Source organism: Gymnogyps californianus, chromosome 6 (genome assembly GCF_018139145.2).
Source record: "Gymnogyps californianus isolate 813 chromosome 6, ASM1813914v2, whole genome shotgun sequence".
Classification (NCBI taxonomy): Eukaryota; Metazoa; Chordata; class Aves; order Accipitriformes; family Cathartidae; genus Gymnogyps; species Gymnogyps californianus.
Genome location: NC_059476.1, coordinates 17540316 through 17553497, shown reverse-complemented (window position 1 = coordinate 17553497; position 13182 = coordinate 17540316). Strand labels below are relative to the sequence as shown.

The 13182-nt window shown below is 50.2% G+C and overlaps 2 protein-coding genes across 2 annotated transcripts; one reads left to right on the top strand and one right to left on the bottom strand.

Annotated features, from left to right (window-relative positions):
• The first annotated feature begins 388 nt into the window (after positions 1 to 388).
• On the top strand, positions 389 to 3270 carry LOC127017971 (homeobox protein vex1-like). Its single transcript, XM_050899307.1, has 3 exons — positions 389 to 706; positions 904 to 1109; positions 1887 to 3270. The coding sequence occupies exons 1-3, from the start codon at positions 574 to 576 to the stop codon at positions 2256 to 2258; spliced, it is 711 nt and encodes a 236-aa protein (XP_050755264.1). The 5' UTR covers positions 389 to 573; the 3' UTR covers positions 2259 to 3270.
• A 1809-nt stretch (positions 3271 to 5079) lies between these two features.
• On the bottom strand, positions 5080 to 11741 carry LOC127017948 (homeobox protein vent1-like). Its single transcript, XM_050899277.1, has 4 exons — positions 11642 to 11741; positions 6551 to 6875; positions 6145 to 6383; positions 5080 to 5610 (listed from the first exon to the last, which is right to left on the bottom strand). The coding sequence occupies exons 2-4, from the start codon at positions 6786 to 6788 to the stop codon at positions 5251 to 5253; spliced, it is 837 nt and encodes a 278-aa protein (XP_050755234.1). The 5' UTR covers positions 6789 to 6875; positions 11642 to 11741; the 3' UTR covers positions 5080 to 5250.
• Positions 11742 to 13182: the final 1441 nt, after the last annotated feature.

Genomic DNA, 13182 nt, shown 5'->3' with positions numbered 1-13182 from the left:
TTTACCTGTTTGCAAGCTCGAGGACTACTGACTTGTTCCTACCTCGAGTCACTCTCCTTTGCTGGTAGAAAGGCAACAGGATTCTTCCAAATCTTGCATCAAACAGGCAAGAGGGGCTCCAAATTCGGGCTTAAGTCTCATAAAAGAGGCCTCCTTACGTCCTCCTTTGTTACCAGTCCCTTCTGAATCCTTGCCCTTCATACCAGGAGATAAAGATGGAAAATCACGGCGTGGTTCAAGAGTCGAGGCCAGCTTGGGCAGCATAAAAAGGACAGGCCATGATGCAATTAGCAGCAGCTACGTGGTCAGGAGACGACTCGGAGCTGAACTTGGCGCCAGGTCAGGTAGCCTTGAGTTCTGCTAACTGCCGCGTTCAGAGATTAGGCGGATGTAACAATCACCTGAAAGGGGAGATTAAAGCGCCTCTCAATGGGGTCCTTTGTTCGCGGCCTCATTTGATGCTTTGCGGCCTTTTCAAACCACGTCGCGGAAGGCGCTTTAAATGTTTGCCCCCGAAGCCGGGGCGGCTTCAGTGAGCGGGCAGCGCCGGCAGCAACGGCAGAGCCGGGAGAGATGGAGAAGGGGCCCTTCTCGGTGGAGTGGCTGGCCCAGAGCAGCCGCGGCGGAGCCCAGCCCATCGCCGCAGCCCGCCGGCCCCGCTCCCCGCCCGGAGGCACCGGCAGCCAGGAGGGCCCGGCGGACCTCGGTGAGTCCCGCCTCTCCTCGCGGGCGGGTCGCGCGGCGGGACCGTTGGTGGCGGCCGTTGGGCTAACGGTCGCCGCACGTGAGACCGTCGGGGGACAGCAGCCGCACGTGCGGCCGCTGCCTACGTCACCGCCCGCGCGGCCCGGCGCCCGCGGAGGGAAGGGTCCCCCCCGCGACGCCCCGATCCTGTCCCCGCAGCCGCGCCCCGGGACCGGGAGGCCGCGGACCGCAGCAGCCCCGGGCACGAAGCGGAGGCGGGCGGCGGCGCCGTGCCCGGGCGGCCCCGCACCAAGTTCTCGGCCGCGCAGCTGCAGGAGCTGGAGCGGAGCTTCCGCGAGCAGCGCTACATCGGCGCCAGCGAGAAGCGGCGCCTGGCCGCCGCGCTGAACCTCTCCCAGAGCCAGGTGAGCGCGGCCGGGGCGCCCCGGGCCCGCCTCTGCCCTCCGCCTGAGGGGGGAGACGGGCCCCGCGCGGCCGCGGCCCCCGCACGCCTCCTCAAAACTGCGGGAGAGGAGAGGCGTCCTCAGCCCGTGTTTGCGTTGGTAGGCACCTCATGGCCGTCGCGGGGACGGGGACAGTGACAGTGACAGCTCCCGCAGGTGTGGCGGGTCAGGCCGCCTGTCAGCCTTATCCCTCTGGCCAGGAACAAGCTTAAGCGAGTTTACGTCCCTGCTTCAGCTGGCACAGCTCTGCTGTCCGCTGCAGTTTTGTGTTAAACCAGAGACAATACACAAATGGAAAACGGTGAATACAAACTTTAAAAGGTGAAACCTCGTCGGAGGTAAAAACACTTGCACGATCACTGGAATTTCAATTTTCAGGCTAATTCTTCCTTACAAGTATGTGTATACTTGGTAGTATTGCAGTATTTCTCTCTGAACAGAACTAGCCCTACCCAGCCCTTTTAGTCCCACTGCACCACTCTTGAGTTACAGTCCTGGTCCAAATCTGATCTCTGAGTAACTGGCTTGCCATGCATCATGGAGTTGTCACAGCTCGATTCCTCTTCATGTCAAGACAATTACTCTACACTAAATATAGATCAGTGTTATTAGCCCTAAATCTTATAACTGTTAATATATTCTGTTACTCTGATAATAAGTCTGACTTCAGGATGTATTACTGTATGGAAAAGGGACAAGTAGGTTGGTTCTTGACTCTTTTTTTTTTTTTTTTCTTAGATAAAAACCTGGTTTCAGAATCGTCGTATGAAGTTTAAACGTCAGACTCAAGATGCCAGGGTGGAAGCTCTTTTCTCAGGCTTATTTTTGCCCTATCATTGTTACCCAGATATTGCTACATCCAGCTATTCTCATGGGATGGACATCAATGTCTCTTCTACCTCTACCGTTTCCCTTCACCCAGCTATGCCAAGCCCTGCCTTGTTGTTACCTTCTGTTCCAACTCAGTCCCTTCAGCCAATTTTGCCAAGTCCAGCTTTGCTATTGCCTCCTAGCCCAGGATTATCTTGTTACTCTTCTGTAATTCCAGCAATGACTCTAACGGATGACCATCGAAGACTGAGGTTCCAGCCATTCCTTCCTTCCTGTTAAAAATGTCAAAGATTACTTGTAATCTATATAAGAACTGCCAAATATCTCTAAGAGTAATTATTTAACTTATTGTTATATTAACTAATTTTTTTAATCAAATTTTGGGGTTTATGTTAAAGGAGAAAAGAATTTGCCTATATTAGAGAAGTAATACTGAGAGTGGAAGTGGAGGACTTGAAACTTCCCTTTATTCCTACAGTCTCCATTATGCTGTACTGAAACTTACATATAAATTTTCCTATCCAAAAGTTTGTTTTCAGAAAACAACCTATAATCATGTGGGAATCTCCACTGAAAAAGTGGAATACTGTTTACACTTCAATTTGCATAGCAATTATATCATGTAATAGACAACAATGTTAAAAACTTTGGCCATTGAGCGTGGGTTTTTAAGGAAAGATGTGTAAACTACAGCAAATGCATTGACATGAAAATGGTACCAAAGGTGACAGCCCTATGAACAAAACTGAACAAGTTGTCCAGTGTTGTCTTTTATTTGTATATTCTGCACCATTCCTGAAGTGGTCTCCCCTGTTTGTTGATTTAGATATTCCATTTATGCATTTAAAGAGAGGTGAGGCTAAGGAATTAATTGGCAAGCATGTATTTTGATGCCAATGTCAAACATACTTGTAATTTAAGTCTGCTGATGAAAACATTGGAGTTGTTCACAAGTTCAGGTCTCCTGGGACACTCAAAATAAAAATATTTCAGTTTTTACTTCTAAAGTTTCAGCTGTAACTTGGCAGCCTCACTAATTTTAAACTGCAGGATTCTGTTAGGCTTGCTATCAGGAACACTCAAGGCTGTTGCTAGAAATCCCAAAGCAAGCTTTATGGAAAATGGCAACGCTGAGCCTTTAGGGAATAATGAGAAACAAGAGATCTTGCATCAGCACAAAGCAACTGCGGCAGGTGCGATTACATCTCCTTCCCTGGCCCCGACCATCCTAACCTGCTTGCCAGGTGATGGTTAGACTACTTTCTCTCTTGACAGTTGCAAAAAAAAGCCACAAAACCCCCTCCCTTCCATGTAGAAGATGGCTCATAAGAAAAAAAAGTTGGCAAACAGGGCGTACAACAACCTTGTGCCATGCCTTCCCTTCTTCCCCTCTCTCCCCTCCCGTTAGCAGTTGTGTTGTGGGGCTAAGGAGAGCAAAGTTGACATCAGTCTTTGGTAGACAATAGGGATCTTGAGATACGGGAGGGGATGTACTTCCACCCAAATTCCTGCCTCCCGTGTCTCATCTCCTGTCTGATTATAACCTCTGGTGAAAAAGAAATCCCTGAGCACACCATAGTGAGGTTCTCTCTAAATCTGCTCTCAAGCACCCCTACCTCTCCTACCCAGGGGGACGGTGGGAGACACTTGAAGGAATTTCCCCCTCTCCCATCACACACCTTCTCAGCACCACACCAGGACAGCACTGCTCTGAGGTGCAGCTAGGCAGCCAAAGGGACACCACCTGCGCTTCTCAGTCACTTTGAACACAGACGATACAATGCAGGGAAGATGCAGCATGACTATCAATGAACAGTCAGCCTGTAAGTCCACACCGCGTTTCCCCCAACGACCAGCGAGTTTGCTTCCAACATGTCAACCTGGATCCTCTTGGAGTTAAGACTGCATCTGGTTTGGAACAGCATAATTGGAGAAAATTCCCTTTACCCCTTCCAAGTCATCCTTTCACAAGTGAGAAGCCCCTAGGCTATTAAATTGAAACTCTTGATGGCTCACTGGATTGGGGGTGTGTGTGGAATTTAGACTACAATGCAGCAATCAACTTTTAGTTTCTCACGCATTTAGAAGACCTTTCAGGTAAACTAAAGAAACTTCATTAAGGTCTAAAAGATCAAGAAATAAGAAGTGTTAACCAAGCCCTTTCAGGAGAGGAGTGAAAACTGATCCCAGGAAGAACTAAACAACCAACAAATTTCAGAATTGCTAAAGCAAAACCTTGAGCTACTCCTTTTAAATGTTTCTTCTAAAGGGTTCAATTTGCTAAAAAAAGGTTCAAACTATGAAATTATCATGGGCATTTAGTGGTGAATCAAAGGCCAAATTTGCAGGTTAAGATCCCATTTAGATGATATGGCTATGAACCAAACACAATTATGCTCTTAATTTTTTTACAAAGTATTTTTTTCATAATTGTAAAACTTTAAAATTCCATACTGAAGGCTTGAATGTTTAAATCCTGTTTAAAGACACACCGACTTAATATTTGTGATTAAAACAGCTGATGCTTTCACAAGGAAGATGGGACTGGAAATGCAAATAAATTGATTAATATTCAGAAGAGAAACTCACCAACAGTTTATCCTTCCTCCTGGAGGAGGCACTTAGCCAAAAGCACAGTGCAATGCAACTGTTAAGGTACAGGCTCCCAAACACAACAACAGACAGACTATATCTCAGCACGAGTATAAGGAAGTCGGATAAGATGTATGAAAACATCTAAATCCTTCCCCATTACCCAAAACAGGAGTTCAGGTGACCATGGTCGTTTACACTGCACAAGTGCAACCTTTATAGAGTTGGCACATATACCTCGGTTCAGATTTTATTTTTTTATATATATATGGAAAACTAGGGATGTGCAATGAACACTAGTTTCTTAACACGCCCATTTCAGACTAACTTAATAACTTTGCCCTACACCATGGGAAATTTGGCAAAAGCAAGTTTCTGCTACCGCTTTTCTCCCTCCAGTTCCCTTTCAAGCAGCTTTCTTTCAGTCTACTATCTTTTGAATGAAGAAAGTAAACTACCAATATTTTAAAAATTAATAGCCTATCAAAGCAAAAATTACTGAGTGGCATCACATCCAATAAGTTTTAATATCAATTAGTACAAATATAAAATTATTGCTTTTCACATTTAACTTAAAATAATAAACACATACCCTTCCAAATCAGACAAGAGATTCTGAGCACAAAATACATTACAGCATACAACACTTTTCCTCTTTGTCTGCCCCTTTTTGTTTTCACTATAATGCATATACAGGGTGGCATTGCTTGTCCATTTTGTTCTGAATAACTGGATGGAAAGAAGGATGAGGAAGAAAGTGTTGACGGTAGTACGGCAGCTCATCTGCCATAAAGCGGTAGGTGCTTTGCGATGCATCATATCTGGGAAAGGAGAAGCTGAACTGCACAGCAGGCACCGGGGTAAGAGGCAGGAGTCTCTGGTGCTGTGGAGCAAAGGGGTAGTGGAGACCATCCTGAAACAGAGCTGGTGGGGTCCCCGGGGGATAGCTGTAGAGTGGAGCAGGAGACACGAGGCTGTGCTGGTGGTCCTGTATCTGTCTCTTCAGCTTCATCCTCCGGTTCTGAAACCAGGTCTTGATCTGATCAACAAAGAGAACGGGGTGGGGGGTGGAGGAGACAAATCAGGGATTTTGCTTAAAAACAACGTGCAAACTACGAACAACTGTATCTCAGCTGCTTTTGCCATTTTGGTCCACCTGAATTGACAGAGTTGGACTGATGCTTTCGCCCTAGTTAACTGAGGGCAGAGCAACTGAGGGGTGTAATGGGGAAGAGGGTTCGTGTTCAGCGACTTTAGATTAATCTCTTTGAGTCTTTAAGACCGTATATAAGCTTTGCAAAGTCTACACAGATCGCTGTACAGGAAAGACAAGCAGTTTACGTTATTAAGAAATAAGGAACCTTGATACCTCCCCGGTAGAAAGTGCCCCCAAGTTCCCCGAGTGTTAACTCGTTAATCCCCGAGGGATCCCACTACCCTTCCCACAGCCCCTGTTAAACCCAGCTGGAGACAGCTACATCGGTTCAGCACGGCGAAGGCCGATGCAAGACCGCCGAGCCTGGCTGCCCCTGCCCGACGGGGGCGGGAAGGATCCGCTTCCTCCGGGACCCACCTGGATCTCCGAGAGCTGCAAGGCAGCCGCCAGCTTCCTCCGCTCCGAGGCCCCCAGGTACTTCTGGCGCTGGAAGGTCTTCTCCAGCCGGCAGACCTGCTCTGAGGTGAAGGCGGTCCGCGCCCGCCGCTGCCGCCCGCGGGTCCCGCCCGCCGCCGCCGCCGCGGCCCGATCCCCGCCCGCGCTCTCGCTCTCGTAGCCCGAGGACTCGTCGGCGCTCAGCCAGCCGCCGTCGGGGCCTGCAAAGGAGGAGGGAAGGGGCGGCCGTGAGGCCTCTTCCCCGGCTGGGGGAGTGCCTCCCGCCTCCCCTCGTCCTTCCAGGCCGTTGCACCGACGGGAGTCGAGGTGCCGTGCGTGTGTCCTCCCCCGCCGCCCTCTTGTCCCTCCCTGTCCCCTCCTCACCCACCTGGCTCCGACGGGTACGGGTCGGTAGGCTCCCGGGGACTGTCTCGGCCCCGCTCCGCCGCGCAGGGCTCGCTGTCCGCGGGCTGGCTTGGCCGCGGCCCCCCGCGTCGGGGCTCGGCTCTGACTAGAAGGGGGGTACTGCCGAGCGACGTGGGGGCGCGGGGAGGGGGCGCGCAGCAGATGTGGGGCCTGACCCCGTGGGGTTTGGCCTCTGCCAAAGGGAGTTCGGCCTGGTTCATGGCGGAGAGGGGCTGAGGGACCGCCGGGCTCGGCCCGCTCTTATATGGGCACTCCGGTCCCGGGCGGGATCGTTTGCAAGTGTGAACCTACATCAAAGTGGGAATCGAGTAGAGATAACAGCTGCCAGCGAGGAGGAAAGTTCACACGTCTGGCAAATGTCTACAGCCCCTGGCTCCAGCGTGTCTGCGGGGCCGGGGAGACCCCCTTGAAGTGCAAACCTGCCCCTCTCCCCCGGAGGGCAGGGCACGGGCAGGCCCAGCCCCGCAAACGGGCGTTTAAAGATACCGACGGTGCCGATAACAGCGCGGGTTTACCCACTCCCTCTTCAGCCGCGGGGTCCCGCATTGCGCAGGTACCCGAAAACAGCCCCGAGACTGCCCGGCCCGGCCCGCACCGTCGGGGCGCGGGGCGAGGCAGGGACAGGGACGAGGGATAACGTGAGGCCGGCAGGGCCTGCCAGCCCCACCGTCGGGCACTTCACCTCGGGGGACCTGTGGAGACCGGCCTCTCTGGGAAAAGCCGTGGGGGGCCGCTATCAAGAAGTCCCTATCCCCGAGGCTGAGCCCTCACCCCCGGGGACCACGGCCGGGCTGTGGGGTTAGCAGGGCCGCAGGCTCTCTCAGCTTGAACTTGGCGCCGTCTGTCTGGCTAGAAAACGCAACCGATCTCCCGAAGAGTTTAGTGATCAAAGCACTAAGTGAGCAGCAAAGCTCGCACCTCATCAGCTTCAAGCTATCCCAATCCACACGTCGCTTCCCGAGAAGGACGATGCCCTTGTAATGCAGGGAGGACACCAAGACACCCCCACAGCAAAGCTTGGCTGGCAAAAGGCCAGCTGGGGAAAGGGGCATCCCGGCAGCTCAGCCCATCTCCGGGCTCTTCTTGTGTTCAACTTACACCAGACTTTTAGCTACCTCATTGAAAAAGGCTGCACCGACCATGACCCCACTGACAGTAGCGATACTTGGATAACACACATTCTAACCCTCGATGCTTCCTAAAGACCAGGGGAAGCAATCACCATCCCTGTAACTGGGTAAATGCACTGACAGGACCTCAATTTCCACTAAGCTCCTCAGGGTTCCCACTGGGATACACAACTGAAAGGAGTGGGCACCATAAACCTGGGTCTAAAGGGACAGGAGCTTGTTTCTTTCTAAGAACACAGCAATAATCTAGGTTCCTACACGTAAGAGTAGATGTGAGTTTTCCTTCTCCAAAAAAAATTAATTTAAAATAAGTCAAACGCCCCAACCAAACCAACTCCCCTCAAAATTCCCCAGTTTATTATGAAAGATCAGGGGAGAAAACCATATTTGTGCTACCCATTTTCATAGTTTCAAGTGTTCCCGTAACTCCATGGCCACGGGAATGGACAGTGTGTTATCAATCCCTCCCGCCCCGACAAAGGCCACGGCGGCTTAGCCCAGCTCTGGCCCCAGGGGAGCGATAAAGCCCAGGCACTAGAGCAATGCGAACACCTGACCGAGCCCACAGAGCCCAGGAGCTGGATTCCTCCTGGAGCTTTGCTTGCAACACCAGCCCCTAAGGGCAGGGACGGGAGAGGCTGTACTTGCCTCGGCTCAGCCCTGATAGAGAGATCGGCCTGCTCCTTGTGGGGTGCTGGGCACAGCCACTAATGGAGTTTCACTTACTGCTGGCGCAACACTGTCATTTTGGCCGATATGCACAGGCTAGCACAAAAGCCCAAGCAGTTGAACACTGAGCTGGAGACCAGACTCCCTCCCTGGGTCAGAAACACATAGCTGTGAGTGCCACTGACCCGACCAAAACCACCATAACAGGGGAGTGTTTAAACCCCATAGAATTTCCCAGAGACATTTCAGTCAAACAGGGATAGGTCACTCACTGCTCCCCAAAAGAGCTCAGTGCCTGCACATTAATTTTAATAACTTCTGGATTTAATAACTATTCCTGAACTATTCCACCTGTGTATGGTCCCTCTTTTTCTGGAGCAAATGCACCGTCGTACTCACTATCTCCATCTTATTTCAGGGCAGCCATTTCTTAATAACCACATGTGTGGACAAATCCAAGCAGAGAAACTCAGGCTCCACCACGTATAAATTCATCCACAGCAAGTTGTTCCCTGTAATGCATTGCGTACTATCTGCAGAGCCTGACTGCCTCGCCAAAAACAAGTTTGGAGGTAGTACCTGAAAGCCACTGGGATTCAGGATCTCCTAAGCTGAGCACGCACCTGCCCAGCAAGCAGCGTGCTCCCCCCAGGGCAGCCTCCCCACTGGTTCTCCAACAGATGAAACCTATGCCAAGCCAGGCAGCCCTGGGGCCCCTGTGCCCTGAAGTCCCCCCACCCGGGCACACAGTGACACCCAGGGACTACCATCTAGGGAGGGACACTTCATCCCTACTGCCAAAATTAAACCAGGCACAAGATGACCATTCAGTGCTGTGCCCAAAGGGACCAGCATGCGCATTTGCATTTATAGATTATGTGTCTTATAGAGGGAAACTGTTAGTAGCCCTGAATAGCTGCTGCCATTCCCCTTCTCATTTGCCTGAGGATGCAGGGAAGCAGCTGACCTGTCCTACTGTTTACTGAAAGTCAATAAAAACTGACTTTTTCCCTTTTTTTTTTTTTTTAATTAGAATCCAATCTCAATTGCCTGTTGAATAAGATGTTTATACCCAACCCTAGGATCCCCCCCACCCCCCGGATGAATTACATCTGCTGCATCTGTGGACCACAAAACCCTGGAACAGATGGGGAAGGGGTGGTAGGTGTTATGTGGCTGTTGTAGCTCCCATCAGAAAGAGGTGGCAGCTTGAGAAACTTGAAAACTTTGATGACCCTGGACCCTAGGTGGATAGAGGCTCTGCAGCTGCAGTTAAATCCTCCCCTCACCTTGCAGAAATATGGTGCTTATAGGAGACACAAATTTACTTCCATTCAATTCTTTTGTGTCACTTGAAACTTTTGTATCATTCAATTGATATATAACCACAATCAAAAATAGATCCAAGTTTTTAGGGAAATTAATGTCTTTTCATATAGAATTCTGTATACCCAGAACTTGGGGATACTGTATTATCTTGGAAAATACATGTATTTTTCCTACATGATTTATATTAAGAACATAGTGGACCCACTTCTCCAAATCATATTTCAAAACACTTATTGTTCTGCATTTGCATGTAAGCCTTACAACCATAAGAAACATACTTGCTTCAAGAAATTTACTGATAACTTATGTGCACTTGTAACTCAGTATAATACCCTGAAATTTAGGACTAATGCCAGGATGTGAGAATTACAGCTAAGGTCGTCAGGACAGAGTGCTCTTTTCATGTGAACTCTACAAGACTTCTAGGGGAAAATGGTAGATTTATCTCACTGGTACACAATGGGAATATTTCTTTTGGGGCTTTGTGCACACACACAAAGCACAAACCCATGAGAACAGGCAGGACTGTGGCAGCTCTACATGCATGAAGGTATTGTTGAGGGGAAGGTTCAGCCATTATCTAGGCTGCAGCGTTTCCTGCACCAGTTACTAGAAGCTTCCCCTTTACTAGAAGCTGAAGTACTTGTACTCCCCAAGAATGCTGTTGGTGTGCCAAGTCCTTCAACATACCATCACACCTGGTTTTGTGTGACAGCGTGAGAAAATATGGCCACGAATTGAAAAACAGAAGAATAATCCTTTTCAAGAAAAATAATTTCTAGCATAATTGAGCAAATCTTCAGATTCCAAATTTTCCTTCTACTAGCCATGTTTATAAGTAGTCCATAAAAAAACAGTATACTGAGCAAACTATCACAGCATTTATCGTGGATTAAGAGCTGATGTACTAGGTCACCAGACCTGGAACCTGCTGGGCTACTAAGTTACTGGTTCCATCATAGGCAGATCTCATTTATCTTTCTGAAAAGCCCAGATATTTCAACGTCTTCTTGACAAAACTAAAGAAGTGGGGATGATAGAGGATGCAGTAAGAACAACTGCAATGCCACCGCACCCCCCCGGGGGAAAAACACCCAAACCCCAAAACCTCATGTTTAGCTCCACAAATAGGGAGGAGGAGAGAACCTGGGGCAGTGTGGCAGCCCTTCTGAGGTAAGTAAGCTGGCTTACTGCAGGGAACGAGGTTAACACTGCTGGAAGCACAGGCAAGACGAGATATTTTGCCCTGCTCCAGCCGGGGCCATGGAAAACCCAGGGCTGTAGCCAGTCGCAGGGCCCGGGCTGGGCGCCCTGCCCCCGGCCCCGGGAGCCGCGGCTCCCTGCCCGCGGCCGGTGGGACGATGGATGAGTGGTTGTACCCTCCACTGCTCCCCTTTGGAAATGCTAACTAGGTTATTCAGCGCCTCCTTTGATGTCCTGATAGGTGCTATTAGATAGTCAATTAGGCATCAACGAGATCGATTGTTTCGGAATAGATGCTGTTCTGTTTGAAGTACCCGTGAACGCTAACAGTGCCATCACCCAGTCGCTCCTTTGCCCGCGGGAACAATGCGGCCTAACACACAATAAATAACAAATGCTACTGACTCACTCGGCAGTGCTGCACCCTCTTCCCTCCCGGCTCACACGCTGCAAGCCCAGGTATTCCTATTCAGCAACTGTGGGAGCAAACACGCGCTTTGCATTGAAAAAAAAATTATCGGGGAAATCTCATTCAGTTCTTTGCGCAACTAATGGACAAAGCGCCTAGATAAGTACAAGTTAGCTCGAAACAAAGTAGTACTTGAATTCCCATCCACACCATCACCGCGTTGCCTGAGGACTTGTGACACCTCCACAGTTGTTCAGAATTGCCCAGGCAGAATAACTAAGCGCTAAAATAAGAATTAAAGCACTCAACCTACCTGAATACCAAAGAGATGCCGGGATTAGCTCCCTACTAAATATTATTAGAAGATAACACTAGATCGAGGCCTAGGAATTTAAGAGAAAACTATAAAAGAAAAGTAGTAAAATCTACACAAGGAACACATCGAGACCAAGAGATCTCTCTTCTTTCTTCCTCCCCCCGCTTCGGTGGGATTTATCAAGTTAATTGTCATCTAATTGCGTATCAAAGAAAGAGATAATGGCCAGCAATTAGATATAATGGCCTGCCAGTGCGAGATCTCTCCCGATTAGCACACAACGCCGAATAACTTCACCTGGTTTGTAAAGAGGTCCCTGGAGCGGCTCCAGCGTGTCTGGGAGCTGCAGGGGGGCAATACCCCGACCCTATTCCCAGTCCCCTGTTGGCTGCTCTCGCCAAATTGGGACAGGCGTTAACGAGCGCGGGCTGCAGACGGCTCCCTGCCATTACCGCGGTGCTAATTCAATCATGTTTCTCCCCCTCTGCGCACACGCTGCAGGGGAGAAAGGCTTTGAAGTTAGTGCTCTGGCAATTTTCCCCTCCCACCCCCTTTTCCTCCCCGGGGAGCCCAGTTTCCAGGTTATACAGCCTCTTCTTCGAGAGCCGCCAGGCCGGGAGCTCCAACAGTTTCACCGCACGAGCATTAAGCTGCTCCTCCCCAGCTAATCGACTCGGCTTTTTTTTTTTTTTCCATTTCTAGCTGACTTGCAGACACCGCTTTGTCTTGCCGGAGAGCATTCCGGTGCTGGTGGTTATTGTGATGCGATTAAAGACACAAAGGGAAGTGCTAGAAACGAAGGGAGCTCTCAGCCGCGCGGGTGGAGCAGCCCGGGAGGTTGTCTGCAGGGCTGCTGCTCAGGGACGCGGCTGATGGCCGGCCCCCGGGCGTGCAGCGGGTGCGGGGCCAGAGCAGGACCGCTTTGCTCTCCGGCGAGGGGCTGCCAGCGTGCAGGGGTCCTGCGCTGGCACTAGCGCACCTGTATTGCTGCCGGGGGTGGAACACAGAGGATGAGAAATTCAAACAAGCGGGAATAAAACACGAAGGGATGTCTGAGTTTCTTTCTCCCACATCAAAGGGAAAACTTGCAACCACGTTTTAGTGACAGAATTGGACCGCTTTAGCAAAAATTAAATGATTTCACATACAGTTTTCTAGACCGCTGGAATGTAGGAGTTACGTTCTAGAGAAAGCCGACTTTTGCAGGTAGAAGAGGAATTATCATGTAGATTTTCGGAGGAATCTGCTACCATTAGAGACTCAGCGAAGTGAGCATCACCTCTCGCGTTCATTTGAGCAATTGTCGGGACACGGGACAATATTTGCAAACTAGCGCTGCCAAAACACTGGCAAGGCATTTCGTATGCTTGTTGAGCATACATGTGGCCAAGGAGTCATTATGTTAAGTGATCATTAGCACCTTTTCAAACAGAGCCCGGCTTCTCCCTCGCCAACCATTCTGCAGCTAGTACCCCCAAAGACAGGACACCCCGTTAGCCCCGGTACCCAGCCCGCGCCCCTGGCACGAAACCCGCCTG